Below are 27,900 nucleotides of genomic sequence, written 5' to 3'. Positions count from 1 at the left end.
TCCATCCTTCCTCCACCTCACCTCACCTCACAACCTCCTTGCACCACATTACCGGCCTCAACTCGAGTTGAGGATCTCGGAGGAGAAACTGGGCCTATCCATACAACACCACAAGCCCCAGGTCCACCTGGACGGCTCAGTCCCAGTGAACACGGAAGACGACTTGTGACGACACCTTTGCCGCGCAGCTCAGATCCACCCCACAGCCCCGCCACGAGGTTTCCTTGGATCATCCTCCTCAGCTCCCCTCCATCCTCATCTGAACCACCCCCAACGCGCCAGACGCCTGAGCCTCAGGGTGGAAGCAGTCCTCGAACGTTTGCATTCCTGAAATCTCCCAGCGCACAGTTTCCCACATCGAAAACAATCGCTCGATAACCATCATCTCGTCTCTCAGATCAAGTCCCTGCACCTCACCTCCGAACACATTGTGGTCGCGAGACCCGGCAACACCGCTGTTCAGTTCCACGCCGACCAGAGAGCAATGTCGCTCACCACGGCGCAGGCGCCGATGATATCGGTGCCTCTCAAGGCCACGAACGAGATCGACTGGATTAAGCCACTCAAGAACTACATCCAAAACACATACGGCGATGATCCAGAGCGCTATGCCGAGGAATGTGCGACCCTCAACCGCATGCGCCAGGACATGCGTGGTGCCGGCAAGGACAGCACGGCAGGGCGGGATCTTCTATACCGTTACTATGGCCAGCTGGAGTTGTTAGATCTCCGTTTCCCCGTAGATGAGCAACACATCCGCGTTTCTTTTACTTGGTAAATACTCTGCGTTCTATTAGGGCTTTCCCGTCGACATCTCTTTTTCCTGTGGCTAACAGCACTCCCCATCTCAGGTATGACGCCTTCACGCACAAAGCCACCTCTCAATACTCTCTGGCGTTCGAAAAAGCATCCATCCTCTTCAACATTTCGGCCGTCTTGTCCTGTCATGCTGCCATCCAAACGCGGAGTCAAGAGTCGGGTCTGAAGCAGGCATACCATTCTTTCCAAGCCGCCGCCGGCATGTTCACCTACATCAACGAGAACTTTCTCCACGCCCCATCTGCGGACTTGAGTAGAGACACCATCAAGTCGCTCATCAACGTCATGTTGGCACAGGCTCAAGAGGTCTTCCTCGAGAAACAAATAGCCGACCAAAAGAAGATTGGCCTTCTGGCCAAGCTGGCAAGCCAAGCTGCCACCTTGTACGGCCAAGCCCTCGAGGGTATTCAGGAGAACGTTACGAAAGCCATTTTTGAGAAGGTTTGGCTGCTCATGGTCCAGGCAAAATTCAACCTCATGAGCTCCATGGCCCAGTACTACCAAGCCCTCGCCGACGACGACGCTAATTCACACGGCATGGCCATTGCCCGCCTTCAAGTCGCCGAGGCTCACGCGCGTGATGCCAACAAAATCTCAAACAGCTTCCCCAGTTCCGTTCCCCCCAGTTCCAACCTGACGGCAGACAGCGGCGCCATCATGGCTGACATCACCAAGCGCCACCTGGTTGCCGTTCAGCAGAAGCTCAAGGAGCTGACCAAAGACAACGATTTCATCTATCACCAACCGGTCCCCGATACGGCCAGCGTACCCGCTGTTGCGAAGTTGCCCGCTGCAAAGCCCATACCCGTCACCGAATTGTATGCAGGGCAAGATATCCAGCGCATCACAGGACCCGACTTGTTCGCAAAAATTGTGCCACTTTCAGTGACCGAGTCGGCGAGTTTGTACGACGAGGAAAAGGCGAAGTTGGTGCGGGCCGAGACGGAGCGCGTTGATACAGCCAACAGCGAAATGGCTGCGAGCCTTGACTACCTCAGGTTGCCTGGCGCCTTGCAGGTTCTCAAGGGTGGGTTTGATCAGGAGATCCTTCCTGATGAGGACTTCCGTACTTGGTGTGTGGACGTTGCGGACCACGAGGACCCTGCCAGTATCTTCGACTTCCTCCGCGCCCAAAAACAGGCCATTATCGCTACTCTCGACAGGAGTACCAAGCAGCTCGACATGGAGGAGAGCGTATGCGAGAAGATGAGATCCAAGTATGAGTCTGAGTGGACCCAGCAACCGAGCTCGCGCCTCACAACCACGCTGAGGAACGACATCCGGAGCTATCGTGAGGCTCTTGACGAAGCTGCAAGCAGTGATAGCCAGCTCGCCGCAAAGCTCCGCCAAAACCAGAATGAGTTCGACGAGATGCGAGCTGCTGCCCAAGCTGGGGAGATAGATGCCTTCTTCCAACGCGCCGTCAAAAAGGCGCGCAAGTCCGGCCCCAACAGCCCATCGTCCGCCGAGGCAAATCTGCTAGACGCCGATTTTGATGATGGCGGCCCAACCGTCATGGAACAGATTGCCAAAGTCGAGGAGATTCTTAAGAAACTGAACCTGATCAAGAGGGAGCGCATGCAGGTTCTTAAGGACCTGAAGGAAAAAGTAAGGGTTTCACCAGTGCTTGAGGAGTGAGGAGGGACTTGAACGCTGACAATTCTTCAGGCCCACAACGATGATATCTCACAAATCCTGATCCTAAACAAAAAGTCGATCGCAAACTATGAGCAACAACTCTTCCAGCAAGAGCTCGAGAAATACCGCCCATATCAGAACCGGCTCGTCCAGGCGAATCACAAGCAGGCAGCACTCATGAGAGAACTCACCGTGACGTTTAACACGCTGCTCCAGGACAAGAGAGTCCGTGCGGAGCAGAGCCGATACGAGACCTTCCAACGACAAAGGAGCGCCGTTATTGGCAAGTATAAACGGGCCTACCAGGAGTTCTTGGACCTCGAGGCTGGTTTGCAGAGCGCCAAGACATGGTATCAAGAGATGAAAGAGACGGTTGAGAGTCTTGAGAAGAACGTCGAGACCTTTGTCAATAATCGGCGAGCTGAGGGCGCTCAACTTCTCAACCAGATCGAGCAGGAGCGGGAGGCAAAGAAGAGTGCCCAGGCCGCCCTTGAACAAGAACGCCTCAAGAACCTGATGGAGCGTATGACGATTGAACCACCTCCCCCGCAACCGCAGCATCATGTGTCACACCAGCCTCCATCCCGACCAATACCAGCACCCTTGACCTTCAACACTGCACCCATGTACCCCACGACTACCTCTTATGCGGGGCAATACTCAATCCCCAGCTCGCCGCCACCAACCCAAGTTACCTCACCCCAGTCATACATGCCACAACCCACGCAAACTTTCACCTACAATCCCAGCGCTCATGGCCGCATTCCTGGGCCTGCTTCTCCCCCACCCACTCAAACAGCCTTCAATATCGGGCCAGTACGGCCCGGGCCGGCCTCCCCACCACCGACGCAGACCACCTTCCCCCAGCCGGGGCGACATAGCACGTATGGAAACCCGGCTGTCCCCCAGCCTTCACTACACCAACAGGCAGGTTACGTCCCGCCCAATTTCGTGCCACCACCGCCGCCGCCGGGTCCGCCGCCCCTGGGGCCCCAGCAGACGATACATTACGGATCAGAACACTATCCGGCCGATCCGAATGCGACAAGGCCGGCGCAGCCCCCGCAAGATCCTTGGGCGGGTTTGAGCGCTTGGAAATGATTGGGATGGGATGGGACTTAGGATGGCTACAACATATGTATGTACCTATCTTCAGATGGACATCCTGGGAACACCTGAGCTGCGAGGACAGAAAGGTCAAGGGCATACATGAAGGGATCTTCAAGGGGTCGATGCTCCAAGTCAGCTGGTAAGCATTGGGTGTTCAGTGAATAAAATCCATGTTTTCTTGGAGTGTCTCATACCGAAGGGATCCTCTTCAGACCCATCTAAGCAAAAAATGACTGCTGGTGGAGAAACGAACAACCTTTGTCAGCCGCGATTCCTTTGTTGACCAAAGTTAGTGTATGTAATAGTTCCTATCTTTGTTGACGCTTTTGACTTCCGCCTTCGTCAGCACCACTTCTTTGACACTCATGTTTCATCAAGCAAGCGCATGCAGCTCACAAGCGTGAGGACCCAAGTCTCGGAAGAACCTTCAACCGTACCATAATCGATCTTTGCTATAATAATTGCCTGCAAACTCGGAGAGAAACTTTAATCGTCTTCACCCTGAGTGCCTAAGGCTACTTGCCAACTGTTCATGCCTTGACATCGATGTTATCTTTCCAAATAACTCCCTAGGGAATATCCTACCATGGCACAGCCTCGTAACTACAATCCCCAAGACCCTCTCCAAGTGACCCAAAGAAGGCTCAATTATGCATTTGCGGTGTACCGGATTGGCGGCTCGACGGCGAAATCCAACAATAACCCAATCGTAATCAGCGATGCCCTTGGTAATCAGATACAGGTACCTAATCGCAACCAGTACCCCGTGCCTATCCCAGGTAAGTTTTCTTGCATTTCGCCCCGTCTTTTGTTTCATGCCATTGTCGAAGCCAACGCTCATCTGGTGCATTACGCGCGATATAGGAGGACCATACCCAGGCATCCGGCGCTCCCAATTCAGCAATCCTCCTAGGCGCAGGCAACTTATACAGTTTATTGGACAACGTGTTCCTGTGCCTCAGCCGTCACGCCGTCGGGTAGATGCAGTCAAGAGCTTACTCACGCCCAGGCGTTTAAAAGTGGTCAGGTACTTCGACTGGAGTCCGGGGCCTCACCAGGGGGCACTACTCAATCTTGAGCGTCCTCGCCAGCCTACCCTGAGGTTCGTGGCCAAGTGGTGTCCTGGAGCCAGACCCACAGAATTCAGATCAATGCGGAGAGAGAAGCGATTGCTTCAGAGATACACAGGATGTGAACATATTCTCCAACTAATGAGACACCCTCCGGTGGCCCCTGTTGGACCAGGAGGCACCCTGGGGATGTGGCTGCCAGGGGCGGCACAGCGAGCAGAGGATGAGATCTTGCTGTTAGAGCCCCCAGAGCATCATAACTTGAGCCGGGTCCTGGGGAATATGTGGCGATCTGTCACCAGTCACCGGATGAATCTTCGGATCCTCCCGAGCCCGAACCACTACCTCCCGCAAGGACACGCAAAGGTCCTTTGGCACATCTTCCATTGCCGTACGTAGCAAGCTTTGCTCTCTCTCAACCCAGTTCTGCTCTCTGTATTACGAGGACGTGTTCGCTGATAGGTATCATGACGCCTTTCGTCAAGTTGTCAAGGTGCTGATTGCCCTTGCATACCCTCCCTCACATCCTCAGATGCAACAACACTATCCTGGCTTCGCTCCATACCACGAGACAACTCCTCCGAACAACGTCAGGAAGGTTAATCCGCAGCTGGTTCACTTCAACATTACCCCTTACAGCCGTGAGTCGCTCGCTGCCATATGAACAAGCTATTAGAAACAGATGTAGCTAACGACTGTGACATAGTGTTCATAGGGCCGCGGCACTGGAGATCTAGGCATGGGATTGTGCCAATCATTAAGTTGGCCTGCTTTGAGCTGGCAAGGACAACAAACCCATCAAACCCTTCCCCCTTGTTCGTTCAATCCCAATACCCCAGGAATTAAGCACTTTCTATGTTCAACTTCTACATTCTTGTTCTTATGGGCACTAACAATGAAATGTCATTCCAGAAATCACTTCCTAACCTGGCGCGATCTTGCTAATGTTGACTACTTCCTTGCTCCTGTATGTACTGCTTGTCCATGAGATTTTGGCTACCCGGAAACCCACTGACACTCGATAATTATAGGAACAATTTTCCGAAGAATGGGATTACATCCCACCCGGCACGAGTACGTTCTTTGGAGGACCAAGTAATCGATCTACAAAGGTTGCTGGGAACTACGGATGGCGAACCAACTTATGGCAGGTCGGGATGGTCAGTATACTCGTACACTTTAGGACATGTAGAATGAATGAGTATTTAGACACAAGATATCTGACCCGAGCTATTGGAAATAGGTTATGGCGTCCCTGATTACAGGTTATGTACCACCCATGCCGCCATTCCCATCCCGAATCTGGGTACCCGACCAGGCCCCTGCCGACGATGATGATGACGACATACACGACACAGGTCCACAGCAGCAACCCCGAAACCCACATGGCGACGCTCAAATGCCTCCGGGAGCCCCTGACCTGGATGATGCCAATTACATAAGGCCGGCAGGGGCTCCTCAGGGGTATCGCCGAGTGTGGTCGTGGGGAGGCTATCTTCTACACCGGATTAGAGGCTTTGCACCCGATCCCGGAATTCAACTGCGTACCGTCACCGAGGAGCTCTGTCGCCTGGTTGACTGGTGTTTGTGCGATGATCCCCACTATAGACCACGACTGCGGGTGCTGGAAAGGGAAATTCGAGCCTTCATGGCACTTCAAAATTGGGTGTCTGAGGACGATAATCCGTTTCATCCAGATGGAAGGAGGCGCCAAAGCCCAGATGATCCCCGGGCTGCAGATTGGGTGAGAAAGATGGTTATCTTGCATCACACCTATTGGCAGGTCCCGTGTGATGTTCTGCTGAATGCGATTATATGAATCCTTGGAAATCGCTGCGTTAACCTCTCGACTACCATTGGGGTTCATCGCTACAGTCAATGTCAAGGGGGTTATCAGCGGGGTTTGTAGACTTTTCGCAGGAAAATGGGAGGGTTCGGCTGAGATCAAAGGGTGGTTCGCTTGATCTGGAGTCCGCGGGGGAGGGCCTGATCGGTGGAGGTTGGGGCCAATGGCATCGTGACGGGAAGCCATAGGAATCTGTCTGTCATCATGGCTAAGTGAGAATGCGAAATTGAGTTTCGTACAATTGTGTTCTTGTTGTGTGGTTACGAATTAACTATCATACGGGCGTTTTCCATATTTATGTTCTCATCAATGCCGTTGAGAGCCCTGTTCACGTCTCGTCCGTCACAATCTGGCTGAGTGCTCCTACTCAGGCACTGTCGGCAAAGTCGACATGCGCGAAGCTGTACTGAGGAGATGCCAAAGTCCCGTCAAATCGGGACAGGCATGTCATTCTGAATCATGGTTCACATCGTTCTTGGATAAACTTTTCGGTATGTGAAACTGTGAAGAACAGGTATGGGGACAACTTCAGGGGTGAGGGTCAGAGACGGTCAGGCTCACGAGTTAACATCCAAGCATGGAGCTTCACAGTCGCGTCAATTGAGAAGTCAAAATGAAATGCTATCTACAAGGCATCTTGTGACTGAAAATCTATGCTGTGCTACGCTGCTGCCCTTCGCTGTTCGTGTCCAGACCCCTCTAACTAAGTCTAAGTGATCAACCTCCCCATACCCTGCCCCTTTACTCCTCTCCAATCTCTTTCAACAATTCCATCACCAATCCAGCCATCTTTTCCGATACCTCAGTCGTCCTCGGAATGTCATGCCCTCCTCCATGATCATACGTCTTTCTATTCCTGCACAGGAAAGCCAACTGCAAACTTGCCGGCCACCTCGGATCCTTGGCCCCATACACATGCACCGTAGGTATCTGAATCCTTACTCCCTCAGGTACGTTGGCATCGCTCAAGTCCAACCCAAACACATCCGTCACATCCGGAATCTTGCGCGCGTCGTGGCACATACCCGTGGAGAAGTCCCTACGGTCCCACAGCGGAACGCCTCGCTCCTCCTTAATCAGAGCCGGGTTGGCAGCCAGCTCGGCCAGCGTGCTGGTCCGCTGGCGCAGCAGCTTGCCCGTCTCGTGGTTGATGGCCTTGGCGCGCTGGGAGACCGCGAACCCCACGTCTTCGAGGACCTGGAGAGGCACGCCGCCGCAGACGAAGATGGCGGCCTTGAATGGGAGAGGTTTGGCAGAGCTATTGGAGGAAGAAGAGCCAGCAGCGAGGGAATGGTAGATGATGTAGCTGCTGATGAGCGAGCACCCCTGAGAGAAGCCCATGAGGATGTCGAATGGGCCGCGCTCTTGGATCTGGGCGTCAAGCCAGTGTGTGGAGGACTTTATGGTCTCGGGAGGAGCGGCAGGATCGGTCCAGTAGGAGTAATGTCGACGAGATTCGAACAGAATGTCGGTTCCCGGAGCGGCAGGGCATGGGCAAGTCCCGTCAACGAAGACGAACTCGAAGCGGTCCTGGGGAAGCTTGAGGCGCATTGCCGCTGAGATGAGAATTTGTTTGTTAGCTAAGATGGGCAATGTCGAGTCGCCATTGACGCATGATAACGTTGACGAGGGAAGGGGTAAATAGGAAAGGCAAACCTGTCTGAGAGCGAAAGATGGCGCCGCTCGTGCCCATGCCGTGAAGGCAGAGGACGCGGATGGTCCGGCCTTGGCTCTCCATGGATGTTAATCAGGACAAATCAGCAGAGAATCAATAACAGTACGTGGTTGTCGCTAGAAAGAAAATGAAACGATGCTTTTGCTTTAGCTGCTGGACCCTGATGTGAGGCGGGAAGGGTTAAGTCTTAAGAAATGTGACCATAGAAACATTCCACGGCGACCCACGTTCGAGGACGAAGGGAAAAGAGAACACATGCACACTTCAGGACCATTCCGTGTTGGCAAGAGCAAGAAGTGGAAGCCGCAAGGGCGTAGGTGCTTCAGACTGGATTTCATGCTTACAGTGGCTACCTGCATTCGACTGCGGACCTCACATGGCGACATCCGGACTCAGGTCGGCGGTCATCCTGCCGGACTCCCCGCTCTCTTCCGGGACTAGGTAAAACGTAAAACTCATTCCAGGTATTGTGTATTCAAGTCAACCACCTCCATCAATTCATCAATTCCAAGGACAGCAAATCTCACGTCAACCCAACTGCGTGGAACTTTTTTATTTTTTTTTTTTTTTTTTTTTTTTTGGGACAGATGTCACTCATACGATTTCACACAAGTCTCGCTGAAGGCCAAGTATTTGATATTCTTTAAACGCTCTTGCGAGTAGTAACAGTTTTATGTTCACTATTAACTGACATTTATTCATATCTACAATACTGCCTAATAATACAATCTGGTTCAAAATGCATACAATACTACCTTACAGGAAAACCATACCCTCTTGGGTCGGGTGAAAAACCTGTACCACTTCCTCAGTACTCATTAATACTTCCTTCCTCCTCTGCTGTTCTTCGCTGACGACGCAGACGATCCGCCTCTGCTAGGAGTCTCCAAAATCCGATGGGTGATCAGGCTCGGATACCTGTTCTGGCTCGGGTCGTTCCTCGCGCCTCTCCTCAAGAATCCCCTCCCGCGTCCCCTTGTGCCTCCCCGCGCACCTCCCCTGTAATGGGGGTTGGGGAGAATGCGAGGCAAGTCGTCGCCTGGGCTTTGGGTTGGAGTACCCGGCGTCTCTGAAGGCCGGAGAGTGGTAGCCTGGCTGGCCACGCTCTCCCGACTTGCCTCCTCAGGGGTAACGTGAGCAGGCTGCGGCGGTTGGGGTTGAGACTGGGGCTGGAGCTGGGGCTGGGGCTGGGGCTGCGACGGCTCAGGTTGCGGCGACTGTGAGTCGGGGTCCGGCGGCTGCAGCTGCGGATCCTCGAGGTTGAACCGGCGTCTGAGGCGAGACGGTAGATCTTCCGGCTGGAGGATGACAGCTCCTACATCGGGGCGCGGGATGTTGCTGTTGACCGGGTGGCCGGTTGCGTCGATGCGCCCTTGAACGTATTCTTTAGGGAAATAGCTGTACCTCGGCTGGTCGCTGTTGGCGGGAGACTCGGTCATTTCCGGTCGGCTCTGGTTGTTGGTGCCGCCATCAGGGCTGGTGTCGGAATCGGGGCTGGCGCTGGTATCAGGGCTGGAGTGGTTCTCCGACGGCGTGCCACCGATCAGTCCCTCCTCCAAGGCTGGTAATTGCGACTCTGACGTCGGCAGCTGTGTTGAACCGTTGAACCCAGAGCTGCTGTCGGGGAGATCACGGCACGATTCCTTCCTCCTGGAAGAAAACGGCGTGCGGTCCCAGAACAGCATGGAGGAATCCGAGGGGCCAGAACTCTTGTTGTGCTGGGCCTTGCGGCGAGAGATGCACCACCAGGTAAATCCAACAACACCGCCAACGAAAGCGATACAGCTGATGACAATGGCGACAATGACGCCAGTATCCAAGCCCGAGTGTTTCTTTTCGAGGTGGTACGGCATGGCGTAAATGGTGTCGGTCACCGTTACCGTTACCCTAACCGTGTTGGCTCCCGTGGTGGTGGGCTTGGGAGGGGGGGTGATCTTGGCCGGGTACGGCTTGTAGCATGGTGTCTCCCCTGCGATGGGAGTCGGCAACAACTTGAACGAACTGTCGTCCTCGGCTGTTAGTCATAACAAGCACACAGAAAAGGGGGTAAGGGAACAAACGTTGGGCAGCATTTGCCGCTAGTTGAGTAATAGTCGGCGGGGCATGACTTGACGACGGCCTGGGGAGTGTTGGTTGGGTGTGGCCAAACGTCGCTGACCACCGGAGTGAAGGGACAGCACTGCGGCCTGTCCGCCACACAACCGATGAAGGCAAGCATAGACTCTGTCCACTGGTCTGCGGCCACAGGCGTATAGTGAGCCGTTGCGCAGGCACCGTGTAGTAAGGTGCCAGTCCCCGCGAAGTGGGGACCAGGAGTCTGAGTTAACGTGGTGGTGGTGATGATGATGGTGGCGGTCCCCCAAGGAGTCATGGGGGTACGAGTCCGTGTTGTTCGAGTCCCAGCAAACTGTGTCCCGACAGACGTAGAGCTCGTCGAAAACCCATGCCGATGCTCAAATTTATCATCATGGTCGTGATGATAACGGGCAACGGGGTCAGTGACAGCAGATGAGAAGGGCGTCACCGACGTGGTGGGAGTAGTGGCAGCAGCGACGGCTGTGACGGCGGCAGCGGTGGTGGCAGCGGCGGCGCCGGTGACGGGGATGACATTGGGGGAGGCCATCACAAGGCCTGGGAGCGCCAGACCGACAGCAAGAGTTGTCGATGCAGCCCCAAGTTGGGCTGCGGGGCCGGCGACGAAGAGGGGAACAGTCATGGCTGTCCAAGTCACCAGGGGCGCGGCGGGGAAGATCATTGTGTTGTTTCTGCCCGTGTTGTTAGTGAGCGTTGTCTGAAAAGTTATTAAGTTTCCAAACTTACTCAACTCAACTGCCGAGTCACTCTTGTTGGCTCAGGCTCTTGAGTGCTCGAAAAGTGTTTGACAGTTGATGAGTCAGCCCTGTCGTCTGAGTTGGGAAGTCGTGAGTGTTCAAAAGTTGTTGGACTGACGATGTCACAATTATTTTTATTTTTAATAAAGATATTCTGATGATCGAAACCTTAGAAACAAGGCAGGGTGCGAAGGGGGCACTGGGTATATATGCTTTTTTGACCTGGGAGGTTAGTCATGGTGATGATTCTACCTCTGCTCGTCCTGATGACTCTTTCGTAACGCTGACTCTTTGAACATTTATGATGAAGGTCTGATCGTCACAGAGATGAAAGTGGTCGGGCAGGAACTTCGTCTCAATTTTGTGCCTTCTTTCCGGTTTGACATTTCTGGACAATCGAGGATGGGAATCCGAGCACTCTTCCATCATCGTTGGTGGTTTATCCGGCAGACGTCACCATATCTGTACAGAAGAAAATGCATTGAATTAACCAAAGTACCCGATGGATTATTTTTTGGATAGTCGCTGACAACCGTTGCAAGTTTCTAGTGTTTATTTACACTTGTTTATGGATTCAGGGGTTAGGAATAAACTTGTGCTCTCCATAAATGATCAAAATTGGTACATTTCAACGGAGCCTTTTATTTTATTTATTTATTTATTTGTTTATTTTTTGAATCGAAGGATTGGTCATGTAATTGTTCTGCTTCCTCCCACAGCAGTACGCCGTAAACAATTGGGAACGTTGCTATCCCGTCGTTCGCATATGGAAACCAACTGTGAGTTGGTGAGCGTCAAGAACAGGAAGATCAGTGTATCGAGGACGGACGAGTCACATATCGGTGGAGCGCTTAACCTGGATTCAGAGATGTCCAAATTAATAGCCCCAATTCAATGGTTTTATTCCTTCAAACTCGATGATGTTGTCGGGCAGGTCATGAGGTTGATGGGTTGTCGTCAAGCTCAGCTGTGCCACACAGTTTTAATAACATCTGGCTTCAGCCACACGGTGTAACTATCGTTAACCCCAACGTTTAAGAATATTCTGACAATGCATGCTCCGACCTCCTCACCGTTCGACCGACTTGGTCAAAGAGTCCATGGGCAACAACAATCACATTGTCCCTGGATTTGGGAACTTCCGCAGAACCATCTACGGAACCGAGTCGGCGTACATGGCCATTGTCCCAAGTGGACAATATGGCTGATCCTGTGGAAACTGAGGCCTCCTCGGCCATGTCGCCGTCGTCGCAGCAGCAGAACGATGGGGACAACGGGAGCTCGGGACACAGGTCATCCCCACTGCAGATACAGACTCAGTCACAGCACCAACCTCAAAACCCCCAAGTCCCCGAGCCTCAGGCGTTTGTCGAGCCGGTCGAACCTGTCTTCCCGCCTTTACACAACAATGCCGGCACCGACGCCGACGACATGGCTCCGTTAACCTCGCCGACGTCCCGTGCTGCGGGGGGTATTGGCGTCGACCAAGACAATGATGATGAGGAGCCTGCCGTCGCTCGTCCGTTCATACGTACCTCGAGTCCCGTGCGTCCGTCACGCTCGGGCCTGGGCAAGACGATCGAAAATGACGACGATGATGCCCGTCTTGAAGACGAGGATGACCCCATACCCCGCCCACGGCGAAAGCATCATATGCATCGCTACAGCCTGTACGAGACCGCCAGTCGCTTCTACATCGTCGGCGTCGATGTGACCGAGAAGCGGTACCGCATCCTCAAGATCGACCGCACCTCGACCACCGACGATGATGCCTCGGAACTCACCATCACGGACGACAAGACCGTCTACTCCCAGAAAGACATGAACCAACTGCTCGACACCATCGACCACGGGAACAAAGGCACCGGGGGCCTGAAGCTGCGTTGCACAACTTGGGGTCTGTTAGGCTTCATAAAGTTCACCGGTGCCTACTACATGCTGCTGATCACCAAGAAAAGCACCGTCGCCATGATCGGCGGCCACTACATCTACCAGATCGACGGGACCGAGCTCATCCCGCTGACCCGGCCTGGCACTAGGCCGGATCAGCGCAACCCGGAGGAGTCACGCTTCCTTGGGATCCTCAACCACCTTGACTTGACCCGTTCCTTTTACTACAGCTACTCATACGACCTCACTCGCACTCTGCAATACAATATCACCCGGGAAAGGACCGCCCTCGTCGAAGGCCGTCCATGCTCTCCTGAGCAAGACCTCAACTCCATGTTTGTCTGGAACAACCATCTCCTTCAACCTGTTGCCAAGGCTATCAATGCTCCCTTTGATTGGTGCCGGCCCATCATCCACGGCTACATCGACCAAGCCGCTGTGTCCGTTTACGGGAGGACTGCTCACATCACCATCATCGCTCGCCGGAGCCGCTATTTTGCTGGTGCAAGGTTTCTCAAACGAGGTGCAAACGATTTGGGTTACGTGGCCAACGACGTCGAGACGGAGCAAATCGTCTCCGAGGCTCTCACCACCTCGTTCCATGCGCCGGGCCCCAAGTTCTTCGCCAACCCGAACTTCACCTCGTATGTCCAGCATCGCGGCTCTATCCCACTCCACTGGACGCAAGATAATACGGGTGTCACTCCCAAACCTCCCATCGAGCTCAACCTGGTTGATCCATTCTATACGGCGGCCGCCTTGCACTTTGACAACTTGTTTGAGCGCTATGGAGCACCCATCTACGTTCTGAACCTGATCAAAGCTCGCGAGCGGACACCCCGCGAAAGCAAGCTCCTCGAAGAGTACACAAGGGCTATTGATTATCTCAACCAATTCCTTCCAGCAGACAAGAAAATTATCCACCGTGCCTGGGACATGTCGAGGGCCGCCAAAAGTCGTGACCAAGACGTTATCGGCACCCTCGAAGCCATAGCTGAGGAGGTGGTTCGCACTACCGGCTTCTTCCACAATGGCGATGGCCACACCACACCCATTCGAGTTCAGAACGGCGTGGCCCGTACAAACTGCATTGACTGTCTGGATCGTACCAACGCGGCCCAATTTGTCATCGGAAAACGAGCCCTCGGCCATCAGCTGCACGCCTTGGGCATCCTTGGCGACACGTCCATCGAATATGACACTGATGCCGTCAACCTCTTCACCCACATGTATCACGACCATGGTGACACCATCGCCGTTCAGTACGGAGGTTCACAGCTGGTCAACACCATGGAGACATACCGCAAAATCAACCAGTGGACAAGTCACTCACGCGACATGATTGAGAGCTTCAAGCGTTACTACAATAACTCGTTCCTCGATGGACAGCGCCAGGAGGCCTACAACCTCTTCCTTGGCAACTACATCTTTTCTCAAGGTCAACCCATGCTCTGGGATCTAGCTACTGATTACTACCTCCATCATGAAGACCCCCGAACCCGCCTTGAGAAACGCAAACGTGACTATATACATTGGTACACCCCCGAATTTCTCAAGGAGCGCGTGCTGCCACCATACCCCATCGTCAAGCATCGTTCCGCTGTCAATCCCAGTCCCAAATCGGCCTACGACGACTACTGGCTTGAGTACTACCGCCCTTCCACGCTGTCATCGTTTCCCAAGATGTTCCCGTACCGGATGAACTCGACTATCAAATACATCCCTCTCAAAGCGACCCAGGATGGTCGCTACGACCTCAGTCCATTCCGCGTGCGCACAGAGACCGATGGCGACACCCATGATCGCAAAAAGGCGAAGAAGGATATTGCCACGGCGGGTCCGGATCTGGCACGCTTGGCTGACGACACCGAGTCGTCCGTCAACGAAAGCGCGGCAGCCAGGCCTGCGACCCCGACGACCAACGGGCGACTTCATCGATGGCTGCACGAGAGGAATATCTCTGCCACAAACGGAACTGATACGAACGGTTACAGTCAAGGCCATCGTCGGAACCTTAGCTCCTCGAAAAACTCCATCACGAGTCCACCCGGGATCGCCCACAGCCGCGGCAACAGCATCGACGACACCCATGGGCATCAGCGCCAGTATTCCCATTCGCAAAGCCACGGCCACCATTCTCTTCACGTTAACCGGCTTTCCAATGACGGTGCTACCAACGGTCTCAACAGCGACAAGAAACCGCCCCACGAAGCCGCACTCGAAAAGTCGCGCGCCGCGCAACAAACCTTCACCCAGTTGGTGCATGACACGCTCAACCCCTCCGTCAGCGCCGAGGAGGCCGAGGACTATGCGCGCTATGTCTCGCACCCGCACAACTTGCCGCTCGTCGTGTCGTCCGAGATCCAGCCGACCGACGAGGTCGAGCCGGAGTACGTCGAGTACGTGCACGGAATATGGAAAGAGGAGGGTCTCGGCCGCGGGACGGATCTCGGCAGTGGCCGCGACGGAGGCTTGGAAGCCGCGTGGGGGATCCTGGAGGAGGATTACGCACTCTACTGCGACACGGTTCAGATCCCTGAAAACCCGCTATCCGTCACGGAGGAGGACAAGCTCAAGAAACGGTACAAGGCGTATCGCAAGTGGCTGCGCGGGAAGAGTCTGTTCAAGCAGCAGCCGGTGGACTAGGAGTTCCTCCCGGCGGAGCTGAGTGGGGGAGCAGAGCGCGGGCTTGAGCCCGATGAGCGATGGGGGTTGGTACTGATGAATCAAAGGAGGGAGCAAAACGCTATCGGTTCAATTTCAGTGATCCGATGCAAAGAGCTTCGCCAGGCGAGGCTCTTTTTCAACTAAGGGCGCCGCATGCGACGTGAGGTCTGTCTCTGTCGTCTTGAGCACGGCAGCCAGCGCTCGAGCTGTGATCGGCAGCTCTGTCTCGATTTTGCAAAATGCCTCCATGTCGTCATTTGCCACTGCTCGGCGGTCATGCTCAGCTAGGTGCAGCCAGCACAGCACCAGCGCGTTGATAATCTCGTCCCGCCAAGGAGGGCTGGAGATGCGCGGCCAGCAGTTGGCAAGCACTGCCTGGAGAGTCTCGACGGCAGCGAGGAGCGTCCTTGGTGCGGCGGGCGCAAATGGATCCGTCATTATGCTCGACAGCATTGGGATTAGGTCCTGTGACGGCAACGAGTCGGGATCAGTCAGACGGCTGTCTAACATTTGACTCCCGTTAATCATGGGAATCAAGAACCCACCTTGAGATGCTTCACAGCAGGCATGCCTAACTCCCGGATGGTGGTCGTCGCGGCTTGGCATAGCACTTCGACGATCCGCACGTGTTCATGTGCATGGAAATGCCCTGAAAACACGCCCTCCCGAAGTACCTTGTCGAGAAGCGCACAGTCCGGAGGCTGTTGCTTCTTTGCGAGGACGTGCAGCGCGGCGTACGCGGGAGGGAGCAGCTGCAGCGACTCGTCCTCGGGGGTCAAGCTCGGGAGAAAAGACAAGGTGGGAATAACGGAATCGGCAAAGACAGTAGACAAGCCAGTGTCGCGAAGTATGCGGTCGGGGAACTTGTCGAGGAAGTCGGCGAGGAGGATTAAACCTCGCCGGCGGACGGGAGTAACGGGATCGTCGGCAAGGGCGAGCAAGACGGGGACGAAAAGGGGCCAGGTTTGGGTGAGCTGGGAAGGCTGGGAAGGTGGATTTGTGATGGTTAGTTTGATGGTTTCTGTTTGAATTGTTTCTCTTTCTGTGGGCAGTTTCTTGGTTTATTGGGTTGTTCTTGGAGCGATGGGCCAAGGGCTGTGGGATTCGTTGATGACATGACTACATGAGTTTGAGAGATACCCCTAGTTTTCCCTCCTGAGCAGAATGGATAATGACATAACCACCGTTATTTTTTTGTTTCCCAAGCGTCGAGAAGACTCACCTGAACCTCATGAACTGCCCATGCCACGGCCGGAATAGCCCTCAAGTCGTTGTACTTCCACGGTTTTGTCCGCACCGACTCATCAGGCATACTCTCGCCGCGGCTCAAGGCACCTTCGCTGTACTCAGCCTTGCGGCCAGATGCAGTGACGGATGCCGGCTTGGAACGAGAAAAAAGCGGCCGGAGGTACCGTTGCAGAACTGTGTCGGCGAGAAATTGGTCCTTCGTTGGCGTAGCGCCCGGGAGAGCAAACTGCTGCTCGAGAACGCGAGTCGCAATGATTCCGCGATTATTACTGTGCCACGACTCCGAGTCGTCCGTGAAGGACAGCAAGGTAAGAAGGACGTCATCATCCAAACGAATTGTTTGATGTTGTGATGTAAGGATCTCGATGGCTTGCAAGCCAGCGTCCGCGGTGGAGTTGCAGTGAGAGGCTACGGTTTGGAGAATGAAGCAAGCGTCTGGGACAGTTGCTGGACGAGAGTGAGAAGTTGTTGGATACATGTGAGACAGGGTAAGTACTATGAGAATATGGGGACAAACCTTCACTTTCGTTAACGACCGACGCGACCGGGGAGATGGCGTTGGCGATACTGTGAGCAAGCCTCCTGACTGAATCCTCGTCAAAGGTGGGATCCGGGGTAATGCGCTCTTGATGACGCAGACAAATAAGAATGGCTATGAGAGTGTTTCTCGTCGCGAAGGTGTCCTGCAGGGGGTCGATTAGTACCGGTGAAGGGACATGAACTTGGAGTCATTAAGGACTACTGCGGCAAACCTTTGACCTCGCGGCAGTGGACTGGTCGAGCGAATCTTGAGCTTTATCCGCCAGCTCCCTCAGATAAAATGATTCGGGAACATCTAGAACGGCCAGTCAGTCACATCAACACATGGAACAAGCTGAGACGGCATAGTGTGGAAACACCTTGCTTACATTGACTGAGATGCTCATGTGCTTTGGTGATGTCACTCGACGTTATGGCCGAAGCTGCAGCGGCCCATAATCCATCACACTGAGACATTTTATCGGTGCACCTCGATATCTGACTGGGTTGGTGATGGTGGCTTAGAGAGGTTGTTCCAGTTCTTTGTCCTTGCCCTGACCAAGTGTAACAAAAATGCCCACGCCGTAGTTGAAGATTCCAGGTTCCAAGTTGACAGCAGATCCAAGAGATCCGTCATTCTGGGCGGCCAGTCCTGGGGAGGAACTGGGCAGCCAGCGGGTATAAGCGGGGCTCGACGCCACTGAGGCGCACTGGACGCTGGTCAGCAGCTCACCTGGACCTGAGACAGGAGTCTTAGGCGGAAACTAACCCGCTGTGACTTAGCACAAGGGGTGTTGATAGGACTCGGCGCTGCGGCCCAATCCTGGTCACCACTAGGTGGCGGGACCTTGGGGGAACCGCCATCAGACCATGATCAAAATCATCTGACCGCCCGCGACTTCTTTCCATCATTTCAATTCCTCCATCATCATGTTTGCAAACGGACGCCATGGTCAAAATTCGTCAGATATTCTCGGTGCCTTTTCACAGCCGCCGTCGCCGCAAGGGCGCGGACTGGGAACTAGAGCCGTCAAATACTAACAAGACCAACGCCACTGTTGACAATCTACTTCGTCTCGAAGATATCAACCATGCTCTTAGCAAACACGATGAACTCCTCACTCAAAACTCGAAACAAATTAACGACAACGAGCAGCGTGTGACTGAGCTGAACCGTCGTCTCAATGCCTGGCTTCTGTCGCCTGACTTGTCGGCCAACTTCGAGAAGAGCTGGCGGCTGCGGATGGATGTGGCTCTTCTCTGTAATGAGAACGTCAAACTTCTCGATGAGAATTACAGACTCCGCAAGTCAAAAGAAAGACTTATCGAGCTTCAAGAAACCCGGCTGAATAGCAGAATCCAAGCCAGCTATGTCAACAACTCCAATGATTCCACTCCAACAAATGAGGAAGGATACGCCCGCAGACGCCGTCCCCATGCCATTGACACCCTCCCCATCCTCGACTACTTCCGACGCCCAGTCACTCCAATTCAACCCGACCCCCAGCTCTCCTCCTCCTTCTTCCGCCTCCCCGCCGAGATCCGCGTCATCATTTACCGCCTCGTCCTCTCACCGCGCGGCCGTGAGGGCGAGATCCACATGGACATACGCTACACGGCTGCCGTCATGGCCCCGGGCGAGCCGCATTCCACCCGAGACACCACCCTCTCGCACGACGGCCGCCGCTGGACCTGGTGCGCCTCTCATTGCCACCGGAGCCCGACAGCCCAGCACATCAGCGATCGGTGCGCCTTGGGCGGACCGCCGCCGACGGCCTGCTCCATGTTCACCTCGGATGAGGGGATAGCCAGCCCGCCTTGCGCCATCGGGCCCGAGGTTCACGGCCTGCTGCGCGCGTGCCGGCTGACGTACCACGAGGCGCTGCCGATCCTGTACGGGGAGAACACGTTCCACATCTCCTCGGGTGCGGCGGTGTGGTACGGGAACCGGCTGGTATCGGAGGCGGGCCGGGAGTGCATGACGAGGCTTGTGTTGAAGGTGACAGAGGAGCTGGCGTGGTTCTACGCCGAGGAGCACCTGAAGCTCTCGTGTGGCTGGGCGGTGTACCGGAGTCTCCTGGATGCAGTGCCCAGGTACTTCCCGAACCTGGCGTGGTGGATGGTGCTGATCCCAGGGGCCCTGATCTCGCCGCCGGCTTTAATGCCTGCAATTCCAACGGCCCAACCGAATGTGGCTATTAGGGATGCCTTGTTACACTCCATGGATCGAGCCATGGCCAAGTTTGAGCGCCCACTTAATGAGGCCATACTCGTCATGCACAATGAACCGTTTGAACGCCTCATGCAGCATGATGCGGAACAGGCAGAAAGGGTCGAAACTCGCCCAAGACAGTGGCGCCAGTTCTGGAGAACATTGCCAGTCGATGAAGACCAGCCTTCGGGTGAACCGAAGGGGTACTGGATCAGGGGTGTTGCAGAAGAAGAGTACCGCTTCACGAGAGCAGGCCTTAACTTCATCACAACGCCAGAATCGATTTAACCTTAACTGCTGCATAGAGCCTTGATAAGACAGTTATTTAGGTCGCCCAGGTGCCAAAGGACAATTAAACGAATGTGCAGGACTATCCCGTATCACTCACTTGCTAGGAACCCCCAACTCGTCCCTCCTCTTCCGCACCTCCTCGATAGCCCCCTCCGGATCCTCCACTCCTGGGTTTCGGAATTGCCACGCCAACGCCGCATCCAGCGCCGCACGCGTCCACACACCCGGCTTCACCCCAAGGGCCTTGCTCAACATGTTGCCATCAACAAGCCGCTTCAGCGACGGAGCATTCATGACGTCCAACTCAACAAGATGATCCAGGAACTTCTGCCACTCAGCCAGCACCAGCTCAGCATTCCCGGCAGGGTCGGGTACCCTCTCCGCCACATCCACCAGCACAGCATACAACACCTGCAGCCGCCACAAGGACCCTTTGGAATCCCACTCGCGGATGGCCATGCCGAAGCGGTCGCGCGCGTCCACGCCCTCACGTTGGTCCCTCACCACGTCGCGCAGCTCCACAATGGAACGGCGGTTGTTGTGCGCGGCAGTCACGAAGTCGACGAAGCGGTTGGACGCCTTGAGCCCGCCACGGGCCGCTTGTGCCGCAAGCGGTGGCGCCGGCTTGCCTTTGCGGGTGGGAGGGTCGTCGGGAAGCTGCTCAAAGGGGGCGAGCGTCACCATCAACCAGGCGAAGTACCGCGCCTCTTCAGTGGTGACGAGAAGGCTGTAGATGGAACCCGGCGTCTTGGTCTCCTCGAGATGGTGGAGGCATTCGTAGGCAGACTTCCAAGCTGCTACGTTGGGCCGAGGCATGTCTACACGGTCAGGGTCCGTGAAAACGGCGTGGTAGAGTCCCAGTCGGTCGATGAAGCGAAGGGCGGCGATGGCGTTCGGGTCTGTTTGGTTTCGTTTCATTCATGTCAGCCGTTCTCATCCTCTCCAAGAAGTAGGTAGATATCATCGAAGAGTGTTCAAATTGCTCACGCTTCAGCATTTTTTCAAGCTCCTGGTAGACGCGCTCGCGCGAAATCTTGACGCGCAACTTGTCGAGCACCCGATCGTCGGCCATAAGAGCCTCCGCGGCTGGGTCAATGCTGAACTCAAACCGGCTCGCAAAGCGTATTAGCCGCAGCACGCGCAGCGGATCGTCCAGGAAGGTTTGCAGCGGATCCATTGGGGTACGGAGGATCTTGCGCCTCAAATCTTCGACACCGCCCACAAAGTCCTCAACCAGACCTGTGTGGAGGTTGTAAAACAAAGCGTTGAGGGTGGCATCTCGACGCTCGGCGTCTTCCTCGGCGGTTCCGAACTCAACGATAGGGTTCCGGCTCTCCTCCGTGTACGTCTCGCGGCGCAGGTTGACGAAATCGATGTCAAGCCCGCACAGCTTCAGCGTGCTCGTTTCCAGGTGCTTCGACTTGTCCGGGTTGCGCGCCACCGTGTGTAGCCGCCCGACGTCGTCAGGTGCGAGCCCGTGGCGCTCCCTATTTTCGGGAATGTCGACGTAATCGCGCAGCCGCTTCACAAAGGCCTCGCCCGTCATCACGTTGATGGCGGTGTCGATGTCATGGGACTCGAGCCCGAGCAGCTTGTCGCGCACCCACCCGCCTGCCCACCGGAGGACTAGGGGGTCGCGCCGCGGCGGCGAGGCCGAAGCGCCATTGCCGTCATTACCATCGGAAGGAACACCATCAGCGGGAGGACTGGCCTTGGCGCCGAGGTCTTGCTGGTCGATGTATTCGGCGGCCGAGACAAGGAGGTCCCTGAGCTGCTGTTCAAGCGGGGTGAGGGTGAGAGATATAGGACCAGAGGTGTTGTCGGCCATGGATGGAGTTGTGGTTGCTGAATGAGTAGTGGCTGCCCCGGGACTCACAGGACTGGTTCGGTTTGGGCGAGGATCGGTGAAGCTTGTTGTTGTGACGGGGCGTTTGCTTGCGATTTGAGTTGGGAGCAGAGATGGTTCGTCACCAAGTTTGCGCTTCATCCGGGAGACCGAAAACGACGCAATCCGAAGCGGGTTCAGTCGAAAGGTCCGGGAGAGCATCGGTGAAGGAGAAGGGGCGTTTATTAGTCGGTCATCGCATGTACTCTTTCTCTTCAGCCTGCACCTCCGGCACACCTTCTATGGCTGAGGAGCTGAGGTTCAGTCACAGCGAGCGAGGGCTGCTGCTCCGATGACTCAACCCAACGTTCTGAGGGAACAGACCGACCGATGATGAATGGCAATTTGCTCACACCCTGAAGTTTTAAGTGACAAATGTCCAATTCTCCTGTCACTGACTGTTGAAACTCAAAGTCCTGATTTGGTTCGAGCTTCGTCGATGTTGGTGAAGAAGGTGCGGGGACAGTGCATGTGTCGTCAATTCAACTGTGCATTTGCACTGTACCTTGCTTCTGACCACGTCTCTTGGTTTCGCTCCACTAATGTTTATTCCGAGACCCGTTGGTATGGCATAGAGGTATAATGCACAAGACACTTAGTATTTATAGGCACTGAAGACCACTGCTCCCGCATGTCGGACACAAGAGATCAGCAACATGTCCCATGGTATCCGCTCTCTATCTCGATATCAAAGGTATCTACCCACTGTCCCTTGGAAAGGTTTCAAACCAACAACTGGCCACCCATCATCAGCCATTAATAACCATATCCTCACTCTCATTAATCATGCGCCATCCTTCACCTCTGGAACTGCTGCCGGCGGAGCCGGCTTCTCCTCCTCCTCCTGGACATCCAGGGCCAAATCAACCCTCAGATTTGGCAGGAACCGATCAATCCTCTTCCATGTCTCATTCCACAACTCCTCCTTGGAAGGGTCTTTGCTCGGAGGCACAAGGTAGCCATTGCTCGACATGATGAGCAATACGTTCTTGAGGTTTTCCGGCACCGCCTCCTCCAAGCTATCTCCCTGACCCGAGTTCATCAGGCGGTCCATCATCTCAATGATCCGGACCCACAGGTCAAGCATGCCCTCCCACGTAGAGAGCGCCACCAGGTACTGCAGGAAAACCTTGCACAGCAGCGAGGCAGCCTGTACGCGCGTCTCGCTCATGCCGTCACGATCCGACGAGAATACCTCGGGCTTGAGGAGCTGGAGGATCAGCGGGAAGAGCACCTCGCCGAAAATGGCCGTCCATTCGGTCGAGCTGCCGCTTTCCTCCTGTCCTTCCTCCTCCTTTCCTTTGGCCGACGTCAAATCCGGGGAAAGAAGCGACCGCTGAAGCGAGTTGAGTGCGAGGTGCCGGATCTCACGGCATGGGTTGCAGCATTGCGTCGTCAGCGCTTGGAACACAGGAAGCCAGTAGGCAGTCCAAGCTGTTCTGAGAGTTAGCAGACGCTCAAAATTTAGACTGTGAGAACGCGTTAACACACCTTTGCTGGTCTCGAGGTGCGACTGTTTCATGAGATGCGGAATACGCGCAGTTAGACGGTAGATGCTGTTGAGCGCCTTCACGCCTCGCTCCACCACGGCATTCTCACTGCTCCAGGTCAGTATCCGGCGGCTCACAGAGGGGATGACCAAGAAATCTTACCTAGGTTTCTCCACTTTGACCGGCCGACCGCTCTTACGGCCTTGCTTGCGGTCATTCTGCTGTTCCGCCAGCGCACCAACGCTCCCCATCGACGCAAACTCATTGAACAGTGCGATTGCTGCCTCGTAGTTATCCGCCATGATGGCTGATGGCGTCACCGAGACGCTGCTCTCTAGGATCTCGAACACTGCTCCCGCCGCATCTGGATGCTTCGCAAGCGTCTGCAGGATAACCCAAAAGTCTGGTGACGTCATCATCTCGTTGCGCAGCGGACACGGCGTCTCTGTGCACCGCTTCATCCCGCGAAGCACCAGGCCCGACGCTTTGATCAATGTATCGCGCGGGAAGCTCGACACGTTGTGCAGCAGGATGGGCACGCGCACATAATCATAGTCATAGCTGGCCCGGAGAAGGTTAAACAGGTAGTAGGTAGCCCGCTCCACGAGAATCGGGTGATATCGAGAGACGTCACGCAGGATACCCTGAATGGCTTTCACGACGCGCTCGCCCAGGAGCTCGATGGTGCTTTCGTCACGAAGCGCCAGGACAGTGCAGAACTCGAGGATGTAGACCAATGCCGGGTCGTAGACCGCGTTGCTTTGCCGTGGGTTCTGCCCATTGGTTTGTGACGGTGGAATGTTATCAGCCTTGACGGTAATCACCGTGGATCCGTTATCCTCAGGGATCTGCTCGAGGAGAGCATCCACCAGCGCCTCGAGGCTGTGGCTGGGGAGACTTGCGATGTTGGCAAAAACGTCCCCCATATGGCACTGATTTACGCAATCAACAGTGCACAGCGTGCTCTCCAACTCCTCATCGGACGGCTCTGGAGGATCGTCCGCAGCATATGACGAGATGTAGGAAGTGAAGGCTGAGAAAAAGCCCGACTCGTTCTGCTTCGCACGGTCGATGACCTGCGACGGCGGCTGCAGCGGAATTGGCGGCAACGCGAGCTTGTCGGCCTCGGTTGAGAAGAAGGGCGGAATGAGGGAGTTGACAAACAGATTAAGCCATATCCGAATAACCTGTCCGTCCCACGTCAGTCTTTAACTTCACACATAAACACATAATTTTGACAATGGGAACCACGTACATGCTTCCAGCTGTCCCGAATCACATGCTCCGACCCGGTCACCACGCGGAACAGTACCAATGTCGCCAGTTGTTGACGCAGGTCCCTGCCAAAGCGGACCGCAAGCTCGCTGACCATAACGCTGGTATCGCCAACCTGGACCTCGGTGTTGAGCGACGTGTTGGCAAAGGCCTCGCTGCCAAGGCCCGAGATGTAGCTGAGGCGGTAGACAATCTCGTCGAGCGCCTCCGAAATTCCATATTTCGTGGCAATGCGAGCACACTCGTCAAAGCCCGTGATAACACGCGCATACACGGTGTCATCCGTGGCAGACATGAAGACGAAGAAGAGACATGACACAATGGGGTTCCACGTGCTGGCAAACATATCTGCGTCGTAGATATTGGTGTCGCACAGCACCAGCGGGCCGGCCTCCTCCGTTTTGAGCAGCAACTCCTTCCAGGCGTAATCAAAGGCGTGCTTGTTGTCATGCTCTTCTGGCAGAATAATCTCGTTGGCTTTGATGCTATCGAAGATCTCTTGGAGGTACTCCGGTGCGAAGTCTTGTCCACCATTTTGACCGCGGAGGTTACGCTGAAAGTCGGCAAACTTCATCCGGGACTGGTTCTTGACTGTAGGGTTGTGCTGGTCCGTGTTGAGTATGATGATGGCGTATGTCAGGATGAAGACGGCATCTTTGTTCGCTACGCCCTCGGGGATGGAGCTCGCACAGTACTTCTCGGCGAATGCGTTGACAATGCGTTCAATCAACGGGGCCTCTCCCGGCAAGCGGAAGGTTTCAAGCATAACGCGGAGAGCCTCGTCAACTCGCTTGCCAGTGAAGTCACACTGGTCGATGAACGCCTCCAGGATCTTTTCGTTCCCGTGCTTGGAAAGAAACTCGCCTAGAACTTTCTTGTTGACACGTGAAGTCCGCTTCAGGAATCTGGCCACAGAAACCGGATCTTTGATGTCGTCGATGCCTTTCTCCGCCAGATATGCCAAGCCTGCCTTCGGGTTGTCATTGAACATGTCGGTACCCTTGATTATAAGCTTCTTCCTGCGGCGCTTCTCCCTGAGTACTTCGGGATCTGGGTATCCCTCCGTCTCCGGCGCTTGGTCCAACCGTTCAGCGATATATTGGATGAATCGCAAAAGGGCATCCAAACACAAGGGGGGCACGCTCGTGGTACTCCATGTCGCCGAGTCTGGCAGGGCGTTCCTGGCCAAGAGGCCGACCATATCCTCACAGAGGTCGGCGCGGTCCTCATCGCAATCGTAGTTGACAAACAACTCGACCATGAAAGATGGCATGCGCGCCAACACTCCGATATTCTCCACCATAGCTTGCCTGGCATCGGGCTTCCGGGCGCCGCCCTCTAGCCCTAGCTTCTGGCGATCCTTGACCGCCACCGGAGTTGACCGACCGCTGCCGGCCTGCGAGGGCGGTTGCTTCACCAGTTTGGGGGCCGTGGGGATGCCAGAATAGAGGCTCGGATCAATTCCAGGCTCTCGGGGAATCTCGATGTTGGGGTGCAGACAGGCCACGAGGTACGAGAGGTACAACTCCTGCTGCAATTTGAGCACGCTCCGACATGTTGATAATAACGTACTCGCTACAGTCAGCGCTTCTTGGAGGATGGCCATGTTGTCGGAGCGTACAAGCTGGAAGAGGTAGCAGCAGAGCTGATTTTCAGCGATGGTTGCCAGGGCCGGATGCCGAGCAATTGAAGGGCCCGCGACCTCGAGAGCCACGTGGATGATACGGAGTGCCATGACGCGCATTTGGTCAGGGTGCTTGCGGTCGTGTGGGTCGAGGAAGCTAACCAACACACGGAAGAGCTCCCGGATCGATGGCAGCGAATACGGGCGCAGATCCACTGACTCTGTGTCAGCGCTCTCCGTGGCGGCGGAACTGGTGCTTGGGCGGCCCTGTCCGGCGCTCGCGCTTTGAGACACCGAGGAGGCGCTCTCGCTGCCTGCTTTCTCGGAACTCGACGACGGGCGGGGTTCGGGGGGAACAGCAGCCGGGGAAGGGACAGCGTCCCCGCCAGCAAGATGAGCGCCAGAGCCCTCGACAACCTCAGACGCCGTTTCGGACAAGCCTGCCCCCGGTGCGACAAGCGGCACATCAGTCCCGTTAGCCGCAGGGTCCAACGTAACACTGTCCATATCGGCGCTGGTCTGCTGATCCAAGGCCTCGCTATCTTCGCCGGCCTCAACCTCGAGATGTTTGAGGTCCTCAAAAATAATCTGCACCATACGCACCATTGAGGCCTCGGCGGTGCGGCGCAAGACCTCAGAGAAGCGGGGGCGCGAGCAGATGGTAAGACCCCTACCCATCATGTCGCAGATGCTCTCATCACTGAGGATTTCACCACCAGGACCAGACAACATATGCTCCATCAGGTGCAGGATCATGAGCAGCACCACCTCCTCCTGAGCTGAGTCGCTGATGTCGAACTGACAGTGGGTAATGGCAGCGGAAAGGGACTGCATAGCAAGGGCAAATCGAGGCGACTGTGGGGCAACAAAGCCGTAGGCTAGGAATTTCTGTATCGCGCGCAACGCGAGGATGGTGACGGGGGCAGCGGTGCCCTTGGCTTGAATGATCTGGAGGAAGGGATAGAGAAGCACGAGGGAGTCAAATCGGTGGATGTCTGCCGTGCAAAAGTCAGCTTGTTTCTTGATCTTCCCCCAATCATCTTTCTCTTCTAGGGCATACCTTTAACTCCAGCCAACTCCTGCCTCAATCTCCCGAATCCCGCGATGAGCGGGTTATCCTGCATGCTCTTGCCCTTCTTGCCACGGAGTCCCCATCGGTTGGCGGCGAGATCGCTCGCACCATCCTCCCCTGCCTTTTTGGACCGGCGTGTCCCAGAGGCGTTTGGCGGAACAAGTTGGATGAGGTTCGGGCTGCCGCCGAGGATGGCCGAGACAGAGGAGTGCGGAGAGCGGGCGTATTTCTGGAGGGCCGAAGTGATGGCGATGCACTCCGAGATGACGAGGGACACGGGGTCGACGGCTACCGAAACAGGGCGACTGCGATATTGCATGCGCGACGAGTAGAAAGCTGCGCGTCGAGGGGTCGAGATCCCCGCGATGGCCGGATCCAGAGGTGGAGCAGCGAGGTGGGCGGCATCTCGACTCATGGTGGGTAGTTGGTTGTTGGCAGATTTGATCAACGAGCGTGAGGTGGCTTTGTCGTCTGGACGCTTCACAACCACTTCGCAGTCCAATGGACTCTAAAGCGGGTTCGCGTCTGGCGTTATCGAAGTCGTCGTTGTTGAAGACTCGGGAAAGGGACAGTCTGTCCTTGCTCGTGGACCGCCACACCAGCGGATCCCAACGCTGCCCTGCCCCAAGCTCCCCGCAGAGCAACCGAGGGTCTCTCAACAAGGCTCGATATCCGGCAGGAACTAAGTCGAAACCCTTCAATTCAGCAGTAATAAGTCTGTCCTGCGCCGGTCCGGGG

General features: G+C 55.3%; 8 protein-coding genes across 8 annotated transcripts; 4 read left to right on the top strand and 4 right to left on the bottom strand.

The window, feature by feature from the left end:
* Window positions 1–484: 484 nt before the first annotated feature.
* Window positions 485–3,558, top strand: VTJ04DRAFT_4863 (uncharacterized protein; the record flags this gene model as incomplete). Its single annotated transcript, XM_069362916.1, has 3 exons — window positions 485–774; window positions 852–2,427; window positions 2,488–3,558. 3 exons carry the CDS (start codon window positions 485–487, stop codon window positions 3,556–3,558), a joined length of 2,937 nt encoding a protein of 978 aa, XP_069219815.1.
* A 1,388-nt stretch (window positions 3,559–4,946) lies between these two features.
* Window positions 4,947–6,385, top strand: VTJ04DRAFT_4862 (uncharacterized protein; the record flags this gene model as incomplete). Its single annotated transcript, XM_069362915.1, has 6 exons — window positions 4,947–5,028; window positions 5,123–5,278; window positions 5,344–5,452; window positions 5,550–5,604; window positions 5,669–5,711; window positions 6,246–6,385. 6 exons carry the CDS (start codon window positions 4,947–4,949, stop codon window positions 6,383–6,385), a joined length of 585 nt encoding a protein of 194 aa, XP_069219814.1.
* Window positions 6,386–6,850: 465 nt separating this feature from the next.
* On the bottom strand, window positions 6,851–10,913 carry VTJ04DRAFT_4861 (uncharacterized protein; the record flags this gene model as incomplete). Its single annotated transcript, XM_069362914.1, has 5 exons — window positions 6,851–6,884; window positions 7,328–8,039; window positions 8,140–8,208; window positions 9,153–10,159; window positions 10,219–10,913. The coding sequence occupies 5 exons, from the start codon at window positions 10,911–10,913 to the stop codon at window positions 6,851–6,853; spliced, it is 2,517 nt and encodes an 838-aa protein (XP_069219813.1).
* A 1,276-nt stretch (window positions 10,914–12,189) lies between these two features.
* Window positions 12,190–15,525, top strand: VTJ04DRAFT_4860 (uncharacterized protein; the record flags this gene model as incomplete). Its single annotated transcript, XM_069362913.1, has 1 exon — window positions 12,190–15,525. One exon carries the CDS (start codon window positions 12,190–12,192, stop codon window positions 15,523–15,525), a length of 3,336 nt encoding a protein of 1,111 aa, XP_069219812.1.
* A 114-nt stretch (window positions 15,526–15,639) lies between these two features.
* Window positions 15,640–17,790, bottom strand: VTJ04DRAFT_4859 (uncharacterized protein; the record flags this gene model as incomplete). The annotated part of the gene is made up of 6 exons (XM_069362911.1): window positions 15,640–16,011; window positions 16,092–16,529; window positions 16,769–17,202; window positions 17,312–17,477; window positions 17,547–17,629; window positions 17,703–17,790. 6 exons carry the CDS (start codon window positions 17,788–17,790, stop codon window positions 15,640–15,642), a joined length of 1,581 nt encoding a protein of 526 aa, XP_069219811.1.
* Window positions 17,791–18,262: 472 nt separating this feature from the next.
* Window positions 18,263–19,813, top strand: VTJ04DRAFT_4858 (uncharacterized protein; the record flags this gene model as incomplete). Its single annotated transcript, XM_069362910.1, has 1 exon — window positions 18,263–19,813. The coding sequence occupies one exon, from the start codon at window positions 18,263–18,265 to the stop codon at window positions 19,811–19,813; it is 1,551 nt and encodes a 516-aa protein (XP_069219810.1).
* A 96-nt stretch (window positions 19,814–19,909) lies between these two features.
* On the bottom strand, window positions 19,910–21,644 carry VTJ04DRAFT_4857 (uncharacterized protein; the record flags this gene model as incomplete). The annotated part of the gene is made up of 2 exons (XM_069362909.1): window positions 19,910–20,715; window positions 20,804–21,644. 2 exons carry the CDS (start codon window positions 21,642–21,644, stop codon window positions 19,910–19,912), a joined length of 1,647 nt encoding a protein of 548 aa, XP_069219809.1.
* An 841-nt stretch (window positions 21,645–22,485) lies between these two features.
* Window positions 22,486–27,577, bottom strand: VTJ04DRAFT_4856 (uncharacterized protein; the record flags this gene model as incomplete). Its single annotated transcript, XM_069362908.1, has 5 exons — window positions 22,486–23,135; window positions 23,193–23,299; window positions 23,354–24,378; window positions 24,447–27,085; window positions 27,151–27,577. The coding sequence occupies 5 exons, from the start codon at window positions 27,575–27,577 to the stop codon at window positions 22,486–22,488; spliced, it is 4,848 nt and encodes a 1,615-aa protein (XP_069219808.1).
* Between the last annotated feature and the right edge of the window lie 323 nt (window positions 27,578–27,900).

Source organism: Mycothermus thermophilus (assembly GCF_041956435.1).
Source record: "Mycothermus thermophilus strain CBS 625.91 unplaced genomic scaffold VTJ04scaffold_3, whole genome shotgun sequence".
In the NCBI taxonomy this organism is placed as follows: domain Eukaryota; kingdom Fungi; phylum Ascomycota; class Sordariomycetes; order Sordariales; family Chaetomiaceae; genus Mycothermus; species Mycothermus thermophilus.
Note: the sequence above shows the minus strand (reverse complement) of the source record. Positions and strands in the feature narration are given on the sequence as shown.